Genomic DNA, 21,706 nt, shown 5'->3' on the forward strand with positions numbered 1-21,706 from the left:
ATATAGCCCCTTTATATAGCATCAAAATAGTCAGGATGAAACTCAGGATTAAAGCTACTCATAATTTAAGATTCACCCACACCAATTTAGACTGAAATGAATAAAGGGACATTGTTAAAACAGACAGAAGAGGGCGCTGTCAAACTTGATTTACACACAACTCAAAGTAACTAGCCTAACACAAAACTCCCATTTATAAACTGGATTTCTCTTTGCTTCAAAATTATGAAACAGTCAATAATTAATGGAAGTAAGTAATAATGGGGAGACTTTCCCAAAATTTCCCAAATTTGAATAGAGTGAAAACAACTTTGTCTTTGTTATTATAAATAACCAGATTCAGTGTTTGAGAAATGCTAAGGTATGAAAGTGTCATATCTTTGTAAAATGGCTCTTCACAGAGCAAGAAAAAAGTTCACATAGGCCACGTACACACACAGTAAACCGTATTTAAATATGGGAGTGAATCCCCTAAATTATTGTTCCGTGTGTGTACGGACGACGACTCCATCCTGAAATTGCAATTGACAAAAGCCACTTTAAGCAAATCCTCCAAGGTTAGCAAACAAAACGTAACTGCCCCCCCACAACCTAATGACTAATGTTTGCCATTAAGCATTATTTTTGGATTAATCCATTTTTAGAGCTTACATTGAAAAAAAGATATTTTATAAAAGAAGTCAAGGACAGTTTTCGCCTCAGGTAGGAGTCAGTTTACACAGCACTCCTCATTCATTTCTATGACAGCAAACAGCGATTGACTTTTGTGCAATTCTGAAAGAAACTCAATGACACCAGGCTGTACTGTGATTGGTTATCAAGGCACACGTGATCCAAGTTAGACGTTACGCTTTCGACCCTCGTTTCTCCCAATAATAAGTTAATATTACAGAAACCAAAGACTCAACATGTTCTGCGATTTTAAACCCTCTTCTACAGAGGCATTGTGTTTTGTTTATGGAAAAGTATAGAGTAAAATAAAGTCGCAATATTTTGGTCGTTTTCAATATAAATCATTTGGATTTATCGCTGTTTTTCAAGGCTCATACCTCTTTCCCTAAGATTCTTTTCTTTTTTTTTGCACAACACACACAGACACAGGTAAGTGTAAATATAACCTACATCCCTGATGCAGATTTCAGTTCGTCATTAACAACTGCAACGTACCTGCATTTTTTGGGTGTTAATTTGGTTGTACTAAACTGTGTGTGAACAGAACAGGATTAAACACTAAAAGTTGAACTGATTTGTCACTGCACATTTCTTAGGCTTGCTCAGTCTTAGGAACTGTAATCAAGGAAAAGACATATTGACCAACAGACCAACATAACTGACCAACAGAAGAAACTGGCTCATCTTGTTTGTCAGGCTTGTAATTAACTTAGCAAAACATAAACATGAATTAAATGTTTAGTTGCAACCTGAATTACACAATGCTTGGGTTGATTCAAGGTCAAGGTGAAGACTAATGCTGCAAAAATGTCACCGGGCCATTACATATCAATATGCAAACTAACTTTCAACCGGTGCTGACATGCTTCTGAAATGCTTTGAGTTTCACTGTTGGCTGTTTGTTTCTTCACTGAAGGTTGTTCAGGGGTTTGTATGTGAATGCGTCGTGTGCGCTCACGCTCACATGCACAAACACACGCATCCTCGCATTTATATGAATATCAAAGAGAAATGTCGGGATAAACTGGGAGCGCACATGGAAACGCTTAGAGGAAAAAACAGTTTCCACAGGATGCATAATGAGCAGTCTCAGATGTGGTGGCATGTCTGCGATTAGCCAAAGAGAAGGGCCGATCTTCTCTCTTAGAACCACAAGATGTTTTTAAATTATAAACCACTAATGGGCTGTGACTCCCAGAACCCCAGGAGAGAGAATCCCAGAGGAACATCTTATCATCTCCTCATCTCCACATCTGTCTATTTCTGCACTGTGGACTCATCATGATCTGCTTTTCAAATGGAGCCGCCTGCTAAATTAAAGGGTATAAATAAACAATTCTAAACTCCTCTCCTCTTTTCTTTTCTTTCCACTCCATTTCCCCTTTTCCTTTCCTTTCCTTTCCTTTCCTTTCCTTTCCTTTCCTTTCCTTTCCTTTCCTTTCCTTTCCTTTCCTTTCCTTTTCTTTTCTTTTCTTTTCTTTTCTTTTCTTTTCTTTCCTTTCCTTTCCTTTCCTTTCCTGTCCTTTCCTTTCCTTTCCTTTCCTTTCCTTTCCTTTCCTTTCCTTTCCTTTCCTTTCCTTTCCTTTCCTTTCCTTTCCTTTCCTTTCCTTTCCCATTTCAATTTCCCCTTTTCTTACCTTTCTATTTTCCATTTCTTTTCCCATTTCCCCTTTCCTGTACACATTAAAATATTTTCCTTTGTTTCCCTTTTATTTCAAACAAACTAAAATATAAAGCTTTATATTTCACATTTGCATTCCGATTTCCTTTTATCTCCTTTACTTAAAACAATCCAAAAACTTTTCCTTTCGGTTCCCCCTTTCACATTTCACCATTTCCCCTTTCCCTTTTTTCCATTTACTTCAAACAAACCCAAAAAATATTTTCCATTTCCCCTTCCCTGAACTTTCCAATTTCAGTTTCCCCTTTCCTTTCCTTTCCTTTCCTTTCCTTTCCTTTCCTTTCCTTTCCTTTCCTTTCCTTTCCTTTCCTTTCCTTTCCTTTCCTTTCCTTTCCTTTCCTTTCCTTTCCTTTCCTTTCCTTTCCCATTTTCTTACCTTTCTATTTTCCATTTCTTTTGCCATTTTCTCTTTCATTTTATATACATTAAAATATTTTCCTATGTTTCCCTTTTATTTCAAACAAACTAAAATATAAAGCTTTATATTTCACATTTGCATTCCCATTTCCTTTTATTTACTTTACTTAAAACAATCCAAAATCTTTTCCTTTCGGTTCCTTCCTTTCCAAAATCTTTCCAATTTCAGTTTCCCCTTTTATTCTTTACTTCAAAAAGCAAACCGAAATCCTTTCCTTTCCTTTCCTTTCCTTTCCTTTCCTTTCCTTTCCTTTCCTTTCCTTTCCTTTCCTTTCCTTTCCTTTCCTTTCCTTTCCTTTCCTTTCCTGTCCTTTCCTTTCCTTTCAACAAACCAAGATATTTTCCTTTCTTTTTCCTCTACAAAAATCTTTTTACCAAAATCTTTTTCTTTCCGTTTCTCCCTGTCTTTCCTGTTATTTCCCCTTTCCCATTTCCCCTTTTCATTCCCATTTCCATTTCTAATTTTCTTTCCGTCAAACACTCTCTCATCTAATCTAATCTCATCTCAGCGTGTTGCTGAGGTAAAGTACTCTATTATGGCGATAAATCCAGCGGCGTCTTTCGTGTCAGAGGATCTGCTGGATTAGGAGCGGTCGCATGTCCTTTATGAGTGACAGCTCGGTAAACTTTATAGAACATGTGTGGCCAATTATGAGCAGATTGCCTCTCCACATTATCAACTCTTGACATTTCAAACCAAACAAAAAAGACACTTCAGGCAGACAGTGCAGAAGAGAGGAGACCTTAGTCACTTTTCCAAAACAATGACAGAAATTCACATATACAACCTTCAATCACCATTAAAGTCCCTCTTCGCTGCAGACATTCAGGAGAATGAACACATTATGCTATCAGCTCTTGCCAGACCCTTTTTGGCTAAACTTACTACAACATCAATCATTTTGTATTACATTGGTGTGGTCTGAAGCTCAAGGCTGGTAACCAAGAGGACCATGTGGGTTCAAACTGTGAACTATGACCTCAGGTTGCTTCAGGGTTGCCTGCTTACTTTGAGCCACTTTCCATTGTTTTTTGTTAACACGCGTTAGACGTGTACAACCGTTGCGCTCGCGTCTTTTGCAGCTCAAGTTAAAATCTGGGGCCGGTTGCATAAACTGCTTAAACTAGTCGCAACACACCGGAGAAAGCATCACACAACATGCTGGAAACTCAAGTAAACTCCCACTGCAACTTTACAATAATAGGCTACTTTTATCAGCTTGACGTTGAACTAATGCTCCATGCTCGTACCATATGTATGGAACCCTATCAACCGTGCCGAATTGTGCCACTGCAAGCACCACTTCACATTTTCTTCAGGAAATGTACATTCTAGGTTTGTAGATAAGGTTTCTCCATGATTCAAATGCCCTGCCGATGTTGATCCCGATCCGTGTTTTCACCCGAAGTTCGTCCGATTCACGTCTGGCCTTACGAGCTTCAGCAGAAAAATTTTTTTTGTTGTTTTTTATCAATATGTGGAGTTTGTGTTGGAGTCTGTGTTGTGCTGGGAGCAGGTCGTTTCTTAGTGTTATCAGACATGTCATAAGTTGCATAAGTCATAAGTCCATGTCATAAGTTGCAGTGTTGTCGCTGTTGAGTGCAAAGTCAGTAGGCTAGATGAGGCGAGAGGCTCAGGAGCGCGCATACAGGTGACGTCACTGGATTTTGCAGTAAATCCGACCCGGCATCTTCACATAAAAATAAGAATACTTGCTTTCCGAGGTAATAGCAAAACCTGCAAAGTGGATCATTTTAATGTGAGATTACAACCCCTTCACACACATGCAATAAAAAAAGGATTCATTTTAGTAGAAAAGTTACATACAGCATCTTTAAGTTACATAAAAGGTAGATTGTTCTAATTTGAATGGGAAAAGTAAGACTGATTGATTACCTGGTAACTAACTGCTAGTTGGTCAAACTAGTTCTTAAGACACGGTCTTAACATAGTGGCTAAGTTAATGCAACTGGCCCCAGACCTTGCGTTTTTTCCCTGTATTTTTGATTCAATAAATTCAACCTTGGTGAGCAATAGAGACATCTTTCTAAATACTTTTTTATTCAGATGCGTTTATCCAAAGCCTTTTTTAATCAAGGTATATATTTGATCTGTATATGCATTCTATGTCATTGCATATTTCAAAGTACTGTACTTTTAAATCACCCTCCTTAAACATACTTTCACAACTGGGGAATATCAAAGTTCTTTACGGTCCTCCAGTGTCCTGTGATCCCAATCTGATAATTCATCGCTCTCTGTGTAATATTATTCATGCCTTCATCTGCGTCCTTATCAGTCACCAGTTCTCTCTGTCTGAAAGGTGTAACACGAGCCCAGGATAGAGAAGAATAGCCACGCAGAGCAGCTGCAGAGGGTGCGATGCGTTCGGGACGTGTCTTCTCCAAGCTGAGCCATTCAGCGGCGCTCAGAGGAAGAATAGGGGGCGTTAGGACCAAGAGGTGCGTGTGTCTCTTTGAGGAAAGAACAAAGGCCGACATCTCCAAGATGAAAGCCGGGTGAAATCTAAACTAATCAAACCCAACGAGGCAGCTGGCCGGGGTTCAAAAAGCAGCCACACCAAGAAGTCATTTAAACTTTCACATTCGCTTCAGGCTCAAAGAAATCAGTTAGGGTGGGGAGCCAAAAAAAAAAAAAAAAAAAGAGTTCAAAAACCAACCTGGCGGAGAGTCAAACAGGTGTATTAAAGAAAACGTCCACGCTGTGTGTTTGTTTCAAAATGAACCCCCAAAGGGTGGGTGGACCACAATCTGGTGCCTATTTCATTAATAAAGGCACAGTCACAGCAAACTCTTCCAAAGGTTTGGACTCAAGAGCGTTTGTGGAGCTGCATGACGAGAAATATTTTCCCCATCTAAAACTGTTATGATCTCATACGTATTGAAATGCAATTTTAAAACAATGAAAGCAATTTTTTGTCTTTCCTAGATCTTTTAACCCTCTGGTGCTCTTCGCGTGGCGGTCAAAAATGACAGAATTATATTTTTTTTTTTAGAAATTGGACTATATTTTAGTTTGATAATGTTATTTAATATTTTGTATTTTTAGGGGATTTTATGGTACTACATTATATTTACGCAATAGTTATAATCCATTTATTCACGCATAGACCTGAAAATTAAATTTCCAACTTAAACTGTCGTAAATCTTGAATGTTTTAAAGCACAGACTTAAGTTTGATCTCTTTTTAAAGACGCCATCACTTGGCAAATTATTGCCAAGTCAAAGCCATCAATCTAAACAAGTTTTGGTCCAAATTTGAGCTTGATATCTCAAAAAATTTGCTTTCAGTAAGATTTTGTTTGGCTGCAGTTCCAAAATATTTCACTAGATGAAATTCGTCATTTTTTAACTCGAGGAGCACAAGTGTGACTATTTTTTTCAGGACCATGAAATTTTTGCAAACTGACATTTTTGTGTGTTCACATAGAAAGTGTCAAGTCAAGTCAAGTCATCTTCATTTATATAGCACTTTTAACAATGTATATAATGCCAAATGCCAATGCCAAAACATTTACCAAGTTTTGTACCATTCCGATGAAGTAAATAATAATAATAATAAAAAACGTAAAATCTTTCGGTCAAAAATGACTGAAGAGCACCATAATCCTGACAAAAGCTTTTTTTTTTAAAGCATTTCACCGCAGGATAATTTACAGTGATCTAGTGAGGCCAAGTTATAGAACTTATGACATACTGTACACTTTCCCTGCATTCATATAAATTTTAACCTAAAATCCCAAAGTCCATGGACACATTATGCATACACGCTTACCTTTTGAGTTCCATGAGTCAGAAACTCTTGTTCCTTTTAAAGGCATTTCAAAAGGGAGTTGAGTTCAAAGACTCCAATGGAGAGGACGGGGGTTAGAGGAGATATTCTTTCAAATGCTCTCTATTTTTAAAGGTGCTATTGCTTGGAAGACATTTGCCCACAGGCGACGTAACAACCGCTTACAAAGCAGAAAGTTAACGCTGGAAAAATGCTTTGATTTGACTTCAGTGGAGAAAGAAGCGAATGAGTGTTTGGACAAATGTTCACGGCTAACACGATCAGCTGAGAAAGTAAATACAGACACATTGAGACACTATTTCCCACATTTCTCAAATGAGAGGTTGGCTGAGAAAGTGATAAGGCCCTCAGGAGAATTTTTCCGAGGGTGCTCTTTAATTGCTCAGTTATGATTCATGTAGCGTCAACAAGTGAAACGCCATTTCAATACTTCTGTCATCTGACGTGTATCTGTGTGAAACAGGATATTCAATGCTAAAAAAGGTAGGGTTGGGGCTTGTTTTTTATCCTATCTGATAAAAATCTCTAGCTGATTGGGTAATAAAAATGAGTCTATATAATATTGATGTTTGCAGGTACAGGCTGAAAAACTACATTTTGACTTTAAATATCAATTTGGACTCAAATGTTTGTCATACAATACCTTAAGGAACAAAAAATAGACACTCTTGTAATACCCTAAGTCAGAGTATATATAAAGAGAGCTATAAAGTATGGAAGCCTGTTCCCGCCACAGAATAAAACATTTTAAAAGACAATTGCGAGATATAAAGTCAGAATTGCATGATATAAAGTCGCAATTGTGTGTTATGAAGTTGGATTTGCGAGATATAAACATAAACTCGCAATTCTGACTTTATGACAAGCAATTGCGAGTTTATATCATGCAATTCTGACATCTTTTCTCAGAATTATGAGATATAAAGTCGCAATTGTGAGTTATAAAGTCCAATTGTATGGAAAAAAGACTGACTCACAATTCTGACATCATAACATGCAATTGCGACTTCATATCATGCAATTCTGACTTCATATCTCCCAATTGCGTGTAAAGTCAGAATTGCAAGATATAAAGTTTATATCTCACAATTCTGACTTTATAACACGCAATTGCGAGTTTACATCATCAATTCTGACGTTATAACACAATTTCGGCTTTATATGGTGCAATTCTGACTTTATAACACACTATTGTGACTTTATATGATCAATTCTGACTTTATAACACGCAATTGCGGCTTTATATCACACAATTCAGAGATAAAAAGTCAGAATTGCGAGATATAAACATGCAATTCTGAGAAAAAAAAGAATTGTGAGTTTATTTCTCGCAATTGCGAATTTATATCTCACAATTCTGACTTTATAACACGCAATTGCGACTTTATAATATCAATTCTGACTTTATAATACACTATTGCGACTTTATATCACTCAGTTCTGACTTTATAACACAATTGCTGCTTTATATCACGCAATTCTGACTTTATAACACACAATTGCGACTTTATATCTCACAATTCTGACTTTATAACACTATTGTGACTTTATATCATCAATTCTGACTTTATAACACACAATTGCGACTTTATATCACTCAGTTCTGACTTTATAACACAATTGCGGCTTTATATCACGCAATTCAGAGATAAAAAGTCAGAATTGCGAGATGTAAACTCGCAATTGTAAGGAAAAAAAGGCCGAATTGTGAGATAAATAGTCACAATTACCTTTTTTATTTTTATTCTGAGGCTAAAACAAGCTTCCATAATAAAGTCTATGTCAAGCAGCTCAGATTATTTGATCTTGTTGAGAAATGCTTGAGTTTATAGCTGACTTTGACAGGCTTTGGCATCTGAGAACAGTCTGAGACATTGTTGAGATCTGTTCTGAAATTCAGGTGGAATTTGAAACTTAAGCAGAAGTCTCCATTTATTCTGCTATTAATCTCGCTGCCGTCTAAAAGAAGCAGTTGAGATAATGAAGGTCTTATTAGTGATTTATGTTTGCGTACCTGAGAGGCGTCTTGGCACGTCGCTGATGGTGGGCAGGCCCGTGGCGCGGGTGGAGGACAGCGGGGTGGTGGAGTGGATGGAGGGAGATGTCATTTGGCTCAGGTAAGGAGTGTACGGCTGCTCGTAGGACCAGGGCGGAGAGGATTGTGCCTGCCGCGGATCTGTGAAGATGATAAATGAGACGACACCAGTCAGAGACAGAGCCACGATATGCATGCAATAGCATCAAAAATGCTTTTTTGTGTGAGTGTGATTTATATGGCTGTCAATTTAACGAAAAATAACGTTAAAATTATGCTTTTAACGCACCCAGGACCATCAGACAGTTGATTGGTGACAACTATGAAGCAGGCCAACAACTCATGCGCCTGCATATTTATATCATGATATAGTTAAGCAATATCACACAAGTAACAAGCGTGTGATATTTTTCGTCCCGAGTAGCACAAGTTCAAATGTCATATTGATTTTATACAACAGTTCAATAAATAAGAAGTTAATATTGTGTCATATTTTAGATACAATGTTGTCTGCTTTTGCTTATTTTTGCCAACGCAAATATTACCTATAAAGCCAGAGCAGAACTTTTGTGAGTCTCGAAGCAACACACAACAGTGCTTCCTTTCTGAATGAATCCGCGGTTTGAGCGAATCAATCGGGTGAACCAATGATTCAATGGTCCATTCATAGAGAGAGCCATTGGGTGTTTCTCAAACGGAAGGCTGCATCCTATGAAGTCATCAAACGTCGCTGAAGGCCGTCTCCGTTTGAAGGATCCTTGGAAGGCAGCCTTCGTTTCGGATCCTTCATTCAGCTCATTTTGAAGGATGCATCGGATGTATCCTTCGCGGCTTTAGATCGCCCACAATCCTTTGCACATATTCCAATTCACGAAAATAAACTGACGAAAATGAGTCGGTACTGAGCTTGTCTGAGTTTATGATGAAATGTAAGACAAAATAATGTTTTCGGACACGAAAGAATAGATGTGATCTTTTGTTTTGCTATAAATTAATCGCTAACACTAAACTGAGAATAATGTAAGCCACTGGGAGACGCCAATGGATGTCATTCACTGTATTGAATTAATAAAAAGTAAGTTTATAAAGATTTGTAATACAAAGTATTTTTCCAAAATGAAGTTTTAATAGTATTTTCGTGCCGTGACTGCAGGGGTGGGAACATGTGTGACGTAGTATACATGATGTACTTGTATGACAAGTATATATATATATATATATATATATATATATATATATATATATATATATATATATATATATATATATATATATATATATATATACTGCTTTTAATGATTTAATTATTAATTTAATTAATCCATTCATAATTAATTATTAATACATTTTATTAGATTTTTCTTATTAAATATAGAATATAGAATTTTTTATATAATAATATAATATGGCATATTCATCATTCAAAACAATTGAAATTACATAAATATTATTTAGATTATAATGCAATTTTACTGCATATTTTTATTGACTTATTTAATTGACATATAATTAATACATTTCTTATATTTTGGGGTAACTAGGACATGTTTTTGAGGTTCACCCTTAGAAGAGTCCTTCTTTATGAGACACATTTAAAAAGACTCATTGTGCACACAAAGTGGGTGACCTTTCTTTTTATAACAATATGAAGACCAAGACCGAGCTGACTAGTATAAAAGGCCATGGTATGTAAATAGCTTAATCACATTCAGAGCCAAGAACGGTTTCCTGTTTGCTTTCTACAGTATTCTAGTAAACACAGCGTCTGCTCCGACAGGAGTGGGACTGGAGACCATCCAAGAGAATGGCAAACATTATGCAAACTCTAAAGCTGAGCACATATGTGAAATAAAAAAAAATACCCCAAGCTCCAATATGCCAAAAGTGAAGCAGGAACTAATGAAAATATTTGGACAAATGTAATGGAATTAAAGCAATAGTTCACCCAAAAAAGAAAACCTGTCATTATTTACTCACTCTCATGTCGCTCCAAACCCGTAAGCTGTTATTTTTTCCGTGGAAAAAAAAAAGAAAGAGGAATCTTCATTAATCTTCGCCAGAACCTGTTGTGTGTGATTTGAGAACTACAACGGGGAAGGGGGAGATTTAAAATTGGGTCTGTTCCTCACTTAAAACTGTCATGTGATTTCTGAAGCCTTGAAATATGTTGTAAATATCATTCTTTTATGCTGCTTTGTTGTTGTCTGGCCAAGAGAAGCGTAAAAATTCTTCAAAACATCTTTTGTGTTCCATGGAAGAAAGAAACTCGGGTTTTGGGATGACATGAGGGTGAGTAAATAATGACTTCTCGTTTCTGGGTGAACTATCCCTTTAAGGTGATGTAAGCAGCCAATCCCAAACAAAGATAATGCCTCGTTCCAGTAAAAGCAGACAAAGGGATCTGAGACTGTCAGGCCTGGCACGTCCATCAGTATCTCCTGTTTAAATCTGATTCACTATGAAAACAACTGTATGACATTTCTATTTCTTGCATCATGTAGCTTGTCTCTCACCCACTCTCTTTTTATCTCTGCAGGCTTATCTTCGGCAAATGCCTTGAATAAACCTACCTGTTCTCCAAATACAGATGTTTGTACAGTACACAAACCAAGCGACTCGCCATTAAAGATCACGCCAGAGGAAGGCCGGCGGCCAGACAGACTAAAATATCTGCGTTAAAGGGAAAGGAAAATGCCTGGGCCGGTTTACCTGAGATCTGAGTTTGCCCCTGTGGATTGAAGGAGTTCGGCGTGGCGTTGAGAGACGACCGGGGACTCTGGGTTTGCACGGCAACTCTCATGGTGGTCTGGCGTAAACGCTCTAACTCGCTCAGGCGCTCGGAGAACAGCGGCGGTTTTGGGGGGTCTTCCATTTTCTGTCTGTGTCCTACCGAACAATATCAGACAGAAATTGCAGTTAATACACCTACTGCTCGATTCGGACCAACTTTAAAGGGATGTTTTGCCCAAGAATAAAAACTCTATCATCATTTACACACCCTCGTGTCGTTCCAAACCTGTATGTTTTTCTTTTTTTTCAAGAAACTCAAAAAGAGACGTTATGCAAAATGTTCACGCTGCTCTTTAATATACAGTGAAAGTGAATGAGGATGTAGCATTAAAAAAAGCACTGTAAAACTAGACCATGCTACATTTTTAAAGTCTTTTTGAAGTGATATGAACGTTTTGTGTGACGGACAGATATAAACTCAAATAAAAACGTACATTTTGGACACAAATCTATCTTATGGCTTCAGAACACTTGCAGTTAAGCACAAAAGTGGTACTTGTATGGTTTCTTTGGTTCATTGTATGGAAAAGAGCAAGTTTGTAAATTCCCCAAAATATCCTACAATGACGTTAGAGTGAATAAATGATGACAGAACGATCATTTTGGAGCAAATTTCACTTTTAAAGGGATAGTTCACCAAATTTGGAACATTCTGTCATCATTTACTTAACCTCATGTTGTTGCAAACATATGTTTTTTTTCTTTTTTTATACAATGAAAGTGAATGGGGATACTGGTGTCACAAAAAGGCACCATAAAAGTACTGTAAAACTAGTTCATGCTCTATATTCTTAGTCTTCTGAAGTCATACAATAGTTTTGTGTGACGAACAGATGCAAATGAACCAATAAGATTTCAGAGCTCAAATATGAACAAACATTTTGATACATTTATTGTATTATTGAGTATTTTTATGATAGTTTTATGGTGTCTGATCACTGTTTACTTTCATTGGAAAAGATCAGTTTGTGGATTACCCAAAATGTTTTGGAATGGCATTAGGATGAATAAATGTTATATTATTATGCTTATGTTATATTAAGTCTTTGAAGAGATGCAAATGAGCCATTGAGATTTCAGAAGTCAACATAAAGAATCGTATGGCTTCATATGTGAAGTATGGACTATTTCTGTGGTACTTTTATTAGTTTTGTACACTGTTTACATTCATTGTCTGAAAAAGATCAGTTTGTGGATTACCCAAAATATATTAAAATGACAAAGTGAATAAATGATGACAGAACCGTCATTTTTGGGTGAACTACACTCTTAAAGAGACAGTTCACCTAATAATGAACATTCAGTCATCATCTACACAACCTCAAATTGGTTCAACCTGATAGATTTGTGAGAGGAACAGACCAAAAATTCATTAGAAATCAATATTTACTCTTCTGCCTTTTGAAGTGAGATCTGAGATCTACAACCGAAGGCAAGATTAAAATTACTGTTCTTCTGTTCCTACCAAAAAGTTATTGTATGACATCAGAAGACATGACATAAAGCACACAGGTTGAATAAAATACATTATTATGCTTTTATCATAAATATTATGGTACATCCATAGAAAAAAAATGTTTAGAACGACATGAGGGTGAGTAAATGTTTCACATTTGGGTTGACTGTCCCTTTAATGGAAAACCAACAATTAAACTTCATTATTTACCAAACAACACAGCAAAAGAAATGTGCAGATCAGTGTGTGGGTCAGATGCATCAGCGATCTCTGCATCTCTAATCACAGAGATCTCAGTTTTCACAATAGCGACCAGCACACAAAAGGAGGGGAAGTAAATCGACTTTCTACCTGCCCATACATGTTGTTGTTTTACACCATGGCATCCATCCAAAAGAATTCACAGTCAAATTACAAAACTGCTTTATTTCCCTATTATACCTATCATGCTTGAAAGTATGTCTGAGTCACGACAAAAGAATGACCTGCCAATGTTTATTCATTCATTTCCCATAAAAGAGGACAGACTCAATCCTCTATCCTGCAATAAAGAGTACGAGTCACGCCATGCCCCCACGTCCACCCCCTTCCCGGCTCGGACCGATCACACATGATCCACCCTTTCCAGTCCGTACTGAGTTCAACATCCCTACTAATTTCATTGGAACCTCACTGTTGTGTCAATACCTGAGATGAATATGTGTTAAAGAGGGACTTTGTGAGTCTTTTTTTCCGTGCTTGTCTGTCTAGGCCTGGTTGGTTGCCCTGAATAGCTTGTAAAGTAAATATCGCACAGAAGAAAAGAGCAACTCCTGCAAAAGCTTGGCCGCTCTCCAGTTGGTTCGAGACAGAGCTACCTCCGATCTCGCAAAACCTGATTGTGCTCTGGAGTTCAGTTGAGCAAACACAGCTCCTCATTCACAGGCCAATGTTAGCTGCACTCAAGAGCACTTTGCGTCGGGAGCGTGATTAATTCCCTGAAAGTATTCCCTCTCACTACGCTATAAAAGAAACAATCAATAAAAGGGAACCGGTTTCATTTAGTTTAAGGGGCCGACATGAATCTGGCCTTTGTGTGTGTGTGTGTGTGTGTGCATGAAGGTGAGCTGCTCGCACATTATTTATGTTATTATGAGTGACCAAATCTGCCAATATTTTCCCCAAATTAAAATGTATGAGAGATATGAAGGAGCAGTTTTACAGACGAGGCTTATGGTGCTTTTCCACGGCATGGTATACGTCTCGGTACGGCTCACTTTAATAGTACCACCTCGGTTGAGGTACTGATACTAAAATGTGACATGTAAACACTTCAGATCACTGATTGGTCAGAGAGAATTGTCACTACCAGCGTCATTGGATTTGCAACACGAGACACCAAACCCGAACAAACAAACTTTTTCGTCTTGAATTTTTTGTTTCATTGGCAACACTATCAATGCCGAAATAAATCTGCAGCAGTCAGGTGGGACAACTAGAGCTCTTTAAAGGGGGGGTGAAATGCTATTTCATGCATACTGAGTGTTTTACACTGTTAAAGAGTTTGATTCCCATGCTAAACATGGACAAAGTTTCCAAAATTAAATTGTACGTTTGAAGGAGTATTTCTGTGCCAAAAATTGTACTTCCGGCTTGTCACAAGTTTCGGAAAGTTTTTTTCGAGTATGGGCATGTGTGACGTCAGCTGGGGCGGAATTTCCTTATATGGGTCGTAAGGGCACTTCTGCCGGAAGAGCGCAGGCGCGCGCGCACTCGTAGACCAGAGAGAGAGAGCGAAAGCAGTTTGCCATCAAAGCACTCTGCTCGGCTTTTGGAAGTCAATGTCACCAAAGAAGTGTGTTTTTGGTTGCCAGGGCAAGACAACCCTGCACAGATTCCCAAAGAACCCAGCGTTAAGGGACCAGTGGATGGAGTTTGTTTTTTCAGAGCATCATCAACGGAGTTGTGTAAGACTGTTTGTTCCCTGCATTTCGACGATGATTGTTTTATAAACAAAGCCCAGATCGACGGATTTGCAGATCGTCTAATGCTTAAGGATCGAGCAGTCACAATGATAAAGATTCGCGGTCGGTCGTGCGTTGGAACCGGGCGGTGAGTAAAACTGCTTCAAATGTCTCTGTGTGTTGTTAGCTCGGCGCATTAGCACAGCTTTAGGTTCGCCCACACGGCCCGCCTCCAGCCGCTCGTTTTTTTCCGGAAAGACTCGGTACAGCCTATCTTTCTTTTATAAATATAATAAAACTAAAGACTTTTTGGAGATATGAAGGATGCAATACTACTCTATAGGTACTCAAGATTAACAGGAGATTGAGTGAAAATGAGCATTTCACCCCCCCTTTAAGTTGTTCATCATTATTGTAATGTTATATGCTTTGAGACATGAGGTAATTCTTTAAATTAACATTTTAAAGTCTTTTGTGAAGCTTTGCAGACTCTGCTGTGTGAGTTTGTGTGTTTTGAAGGAGGCGTGGCTTTGGGGATGCTTTGAAGAAGCTAGCTTTCAAAGCTAGCTTGCTATTGCTAGCCTCTCCGAAATTGCCTACCCTACCTTTAAGTAGCTTTTGTAAACGTGCTTTAGAAAAAACATTACTGGTGTGCATCTTGAGACAAAACAATGGCAGTGGCATATAAGATATAAGCTTTGAGTTAAGACAGCTCAAACATAGACTACAGACTACCGTCTGAAACTGGAAAAAAGTCATGTTGCTGTGGCTGTAAAATTCAGCAAGGCTTACATAATGCAAACCGCTGATGTAAATACATCAATACTTAATGAAAAGGTATTTGTGAGTCTACACACTCAAGTCAAGTCATGTCACCTTTTTCTATAGCGCTTTGTCCTGACTGTGGTTCTCAACTCTGGTCCTGGTGGCCCTCCGACACTGTACATTTTGGGTGTCTCCTTTGTCTGACAGACCCATCTCAGGTCTTGGATTGTGTATTAATGAGCTGATGACCTGAGTCAGGTGTGTGTCATTATTTGGGGGCAGGACCAGGGTTTAGATAGAACAATTGCAATACTGTTTAGCTGCATTCAAAATCGCATACTCTCTTGAGTAGGTAAGAAATTACATCACGACCACTAATAATAAAAAGTATGTTCTATTACTACATCAGCCCTGTTGCCCTTATCATGTGACCTACCAGCGTCAGATACGTCATTTCATTGTCATTCATAAATCCTCTCCTGTGGCCTCATGGGATAGTAAAGTGTCTATCATATGCACACTCGTCCATGTGCTTTTTGCCTACTCTTTTATGAGGACTGTGAATACGGACATACTTCTTTTGTCACTGTTTTTCGGCTGCTATATAGTAGGGAAGTTTGCGATTTTAAGATGTAGCCATTGTTTTAAAGCAGTTTCGGTAATAAACAGGAAAATAACAGAATCAGTGATGCCATCTTCATCAAATATGAAACAAATCCTGCTGTAAAACAGCCCTAAAAAGACAATATTGTCATTATTCAGCTCAAGTCAGTTCAGTTCAGAGTGTATTGCTCTTTAATAGCCTAATGCAGACCACTGAAGATGATTTATTGGGGAAAGACTTTGTCATACAGTAAGAATATAGCATTTTTTAAGAGAGATCTTTTTAAGATTTTCATGAGAAATGTCCATCATGAGATTTCGGTAACACTTTACGATTTGGCCTCATTTGTTAATATTAGTTAATGTATTAACTAACATTAACTAAATATGGGCAATATATTTGTTAGAGTATTAATCTTTCTTAACATAAGTTACTGTATAAAAATACAGTTGTTCATTGTTTGTTCATGTCAGTTCAAAGTGACTAATTTTAACAAATACAACTTTTGATTTTAATAATGTATTAGTAAATGACGAAATTAACATTAAACAAGTTTAATAAATGTTGTATCTTAGTTCATGTTAACTAATGTAACCATATTGTAAAGCGTTACCGAGATTTCTGACTTTTGATTACGGACATTGGTTATTCTGAAACTCTGGAGGGGACACATATAGACATGTTTGATAACCCAAATATTTACATTTATGACATTTACCAGACGCTTTTATCCAACACAGCTTACAGAAATGGAAATCACTTTCATCACTGTCTAGTGTGACTTTAGGATTTGAAGTCCAATGCACAATTTCCAGGATAAAAAAAAAGGGATGTGAGTGATTCAGCTTGAACGAGAGGAAAATCCCTAATGCTCATATCCTATGAGACATGCAGAATCCCCTTATGTTTACATCAGTGCTAAAACATCTCTCAACGGTAGAGCTCAAATATTCAAATAAACACGTCTCCATTAAAGTAAAAGGATCCTGTTATGGCAAAAATTTTGAATATTTCATTTAAGGCTGAGAAACAAAACTGCTTCGGGAGGGGAAACAAATAAAGTAGTCTCATTTCTTTGTTTTCATGCAAAAACGCCTTGATAAATAATACGGGTATAGACACCGGGTGCCAGCAATGCTATGTTAAATTGGCATATGATAGTGGCGTGACTCACAATAACACCCTGTGCTCATTAAACACCAGCACGCTTTCAACATCAAATATCAGTCAGAGAGCATCAATCACGCCTCGGCGACACAGGGAATAAAACGCATGGAAGAAGAAAGGGAAACATACATCCGTCTAGATTTCATTTCTTTAATTGCTGTGCCGCGGAGGGCCGACTCCTCTGAAGAGTGAAACAATGGGTTATTTCACATGGCAGATCTCGCGAAATTAGCAAAGGGGGGAAAAAGGATTTTTAAGGACAGGACGAGGCCGAACGCCCGCTCAGTCGAAGGATCAGAAGTAGACGGAGTGGGGGAGAGAAATGGAGAAAGCTGACGGCAGCCAAGCAGAGCTGGAGTTTTGCCAGTCGCCTGTGTGGTCCGTGTGTTTCGAGCTCCAGGAAGTGAACTACGCCAAGAAGGGGCACACATGCTACTAGAGCTTTAGAAATCGATGGGCCGACTGCAACAATCAGACACCATGCAACCGTACTACTCCCAAACAACCAAACTTTTATTTCAGGGCCAACACGTATTGGTTTGAGGGGTGATCCGGGGCCAGAACGGCTCGGTGCCGTAATGTAATTGGATGCAAACTAACAAAAAAATCCTCTATTTGCCTCATGTGTCTCATAAATACAACATGCGCATTAGGGCCAGAATCCTAGCGTGGCTCTTCTACTGAAGATGATCTATGCATCTATCTAGTCAGATTAGTTGCTATGGTCCCTAAAAATCACATTTTAGTGGAGGTCAGAGTGCTTCTGTTTTGTTGGGATGACACAGCTGGAGTTAATGCACAAGGGTCGGTGTGTGTGTGTGCGCTACTGTTGAAAAGTTAGTACGTGAAAGGGTCAGTACGTTTGTTTTTTTAAGAAATTAACTCTTCAGCGATGTATTAAATTGACTAAATACACCAAAGAATCCTGATTTTTTTTTTATCATGGTTTCTACAAAAATATAAAGCAGCAAAACTGTTCTCAACACTGATCAAATATAATGTTTCTTGAGTAGAAAATATGCTTATTAGAATGATTTCTGAAGGTTCATGTGACACTAAAGTCTGGAGTAATGATGCTAAAAATTCAGCTTTCATCACGGGAATAAATTACATTTTAAAGTATATTCAAATAGAAAACATTTTTCTTAAATTGTAATAATATTTCACATTTTTACTATTTAACTATTTTTGTCAGAGGGGATTTGTTTTCAATGACTCTACAAGTTTGATTAAACCATCAAAATATTAGGAAAATATTGGTAACACTTAAAATTAAGGTTACACGTTACTACATGTACTATAGTAATAACAGTAAATGATGTATAATTACAAGTAACTAACCCTAAACCAAACCATAACCATAACTCTATAATAAGTACATGTAAATTATTATCACTCAGTACTTATTTGAGTAAGTACAATGTAACTACGTCACCTTAAACTAAAGTGTAATCAAAATATTTTATATACTTTTTTTAAATACAAGGGAAGAACAAATTATATTTTATTTTAATTTAAATAAGTTTTTTTATTTGACAAAACTAAAGCTATAGATTTTATTTTACTAAACAGAAAAAATACAAGCTCACAGGAAAAAGCATATGACTACAACATAATCAGTTATTAATATTTTGTTGGTTTCCTAAGTTTTTTTGCATGTGTTCATAATTTCTTTGTATGACAGCCTGGCCAAAAATGATGTTAGCACAATTTGGCATGTTTCATTGCTTAATCACAAATAAAACAATTGACTACAAGTATATGCATAGAAAATTGACACAAAGGTGAGTAAATGATGACATATAATTTTCATTCTTGGGCGAACTGTTCCTTTAAAGGTGGGGTAGGTAATTTCAGAGAGGCTACCAATAGCCCCTTCAGAGCGTCTCCAAAGCCACGCCTCCTTCAAAAAACACATGAACACATACAGCCAGAACAAACAAAAACGTCACGGGAGACGGCATTAAACTACCTCATGTCTCAAAGCACATAACATTACAATAATAATGAACATAAACAGCTTAAAGAGCTTTAGTTGTACCACCTGACTGCTGCAGATTCATTTCGGCGTTGATAGAAACATAGACATAGAAACGCATATATCCGAGTCTGAGGACGTGAACAGCTCCGGGTAGAACGTCACGGGTTGCAATCTTGTAATTACGGTTATGATACGGCGTGAACGCAGCATAAGCTCATTGTTTTGGTTCAGGAGGAACTGTAAAAGGCGACTGCTGCTTGTTTGTCTGACGTTTTTGTTTGGAACCAATGCAATGATTGGACGAACATTTTTGGTCTTGAGACTTCCAGAGAAGATATATGTGCATATTTTAATATTTAGACCAGTTTCAACCAGTATGACAAAAAGTGTTTATAAAAATATTGCCTACCCTACCTTTAATGCTTGCTTAGAAACATCGTTTGAGGCTCTGTCCCTAAAAATGTTGATAATCATCATCTAGTGATAAATGCAGTATATTGCTGTTGGTAGAAACACTTCATGGCTTCTATCAAAAACATTGGTTTATACAGAAGTTTCTTTTCACTTAAAGGCTAGTAGGCAGTAGACAGCATGGCTGTTCTGGAGCAGAGCAAACACTGTTGTAATTACATTAGTTTGATATTAGCACAAAATTCCTTAAAAATATCTGAGCATGTTTAATCCTAAAACAGACAATTATATTGTTAGTCATGTGTAACCACCTATTGCTGATAGAGAACATCAAGTTTCTGTGCCAACACTAACAGTCACATACTTGTCTTATATCACTTCATTTGAAAGTGTTCTTGAGGAAAGTACAAGCAGATCTTTCTTATGCAAACCATCCTTATATAGGTTTATTTTCAATGGCCTGTGTTGGCTTTTGTCTGAGAGGCCTACCGTATGTGTTTTGTGTGCATTTACCTGTCTGGACTCGCAGAGCGACGTTCAAAGAGAGAGAGAAACATCACAGGTTCACAGCTAATGCTCATTTCAGCATCGAGCAATTAGAGCGGCTCCGCGCAAACCGCAACGTAAACAATCTGGCTCAATGGAAGATTTTATGTGCAACATATTGATTGTCAGAAGCTGTTATGCAAACAATACACTGAAACATGTGTCGGCACAACACTGAGGCTGCAAAAGAAAGATTTCTCACAGTATAGGGGAAAACAGTGCTACAAACCTGCATAAGGGAAATGTTACTTATTTATTTATTTATAAAAACGAGTATTACATTCAAGTGGAAAATGTATTTATTTTTACTACAGAAAATTGTATATATATATATATGCATTTTCTGGTAGAATTACTATATTTAGTTTTGCTTAAACCTCAAAAAAGAACAAGCAGGTGATTATGATATTATTATGTAGTATTTTGTGATATTAATGTGTTGATTTTGGTTGTTATGTGAGTAAAGGTGCAATCAAAAGTGCCTTTTCCCACAGGATCCTTTAGCCTTGTGAATGTGAATGACAAAAAAAAGTGTAAGATAAAATGAAACCGAAGTGTGAAGATTAGATTGTGGTGGACAGACTGCATCTAAAGAACATTTACACCGTTTACCGTCCTGCTCTATGAAACGTGTTTGGCTGAGTTCTGCATGAGACAATAGCTCTTTTCCAGCCGTCTTCATGGCAGTCAAAACACAGCGTCACGGATCATCTTGGCAAATACCTTTTTAAAAACAAGCCATGTTTTCCATCTCCCCAATGCGAGGTGGCATTAATTAACAGAGCCAACACAGGCAAAGCAGGGAACTTTAGTGTGCACTTTTCACATGCCCTAAACTGCATGGATTTACCTTTATAAATACAATCTAGATTGTGCGACTTAAAATGCTTTCTTATTTTCCAGTGACGTTCCAGTGACACCACATCACAGCACTGGACCAAAAGACCTTCAATACAGTCTAGTAAAGAATGATTTTGTATATATTTTTGAAGAAATTGTTTTATAATTAAGAAAATATGAGTGGGTGTGGTTCTATGCTGTTCTAATCATTTTTGGCACATTTCTAGGTGGTTGCTTAATTTGTTATTTTTTTTTATATTTCATATTTAATATTCTGGTGTCTAGATAACTATGTGTAACAACATCATGTTAACACTAAATTGTCTATAAAACACGTCAAAGTACAACAAGCATATGGGTGAGAAGAACACTTGTTTAAACAGCATTCACACCGGGACATTTGACTGCAAATCACATTTCTAACATTATTGATTCTGCTTGCAATCGTAATGCAAAGGATCGGTCTACGGCGCAATCTAATTAAGCCTTTAAATAAAAGGGTAATTGAGCTATTTACACTGTAATATACACTAAAAAAGCTTGCACAGCGACAGGAAATAAAAATTGGGCACAGAAAACCTGC

General features: G+C 37.4%; 1 protein-coding gene across 2 annotated transcripts in view; it reads right to left on the reverse strand.

Annotated features, from left to right (window-relative positions):
* Nucleotides 1-21,706, reverse strand: part of runx2a (RUNX family transcription factor 2a) — a 67,870-nt gene that overhangs the window by 6,012 nt on the left and 40,152 nt on the right. Inside the window, exons 6-7 of one of the 2 annotated variants that reach the window (XM_081393849.1) lie at nucleotides 11,330-11,506; nucleotides 8,600-8,761 (exon numbers count right to left, since the gene is read on the reverse strand). In XM_081393849.1, coding sequence (XP_081249975.1) covers nucleotides 8,600-8,761; nucleotides 11,330-11,506 — 339 coding nt within the window. The remainder of the gene's footprint in view (nucleotides 1-8,599; nucleotides 8,762-11,329; nucleotides 11,507-21,706) is intronic. The other variant, XM_081393850.1, reaches the window with a different exon arrangement.

This window comes from Scardinius erythrophthalmus, assembly GCF_964197995.2.
Source record: "Scardinius erythrophthalmus genome assembly, chromosome: 19".
Lineage (NCBI taxonomy): Eukaryota > Metazoa > Chordata > Actinopteri > Cypriniformes > Leuciscidae > Scardinius > Scardinius erythrophthalmus.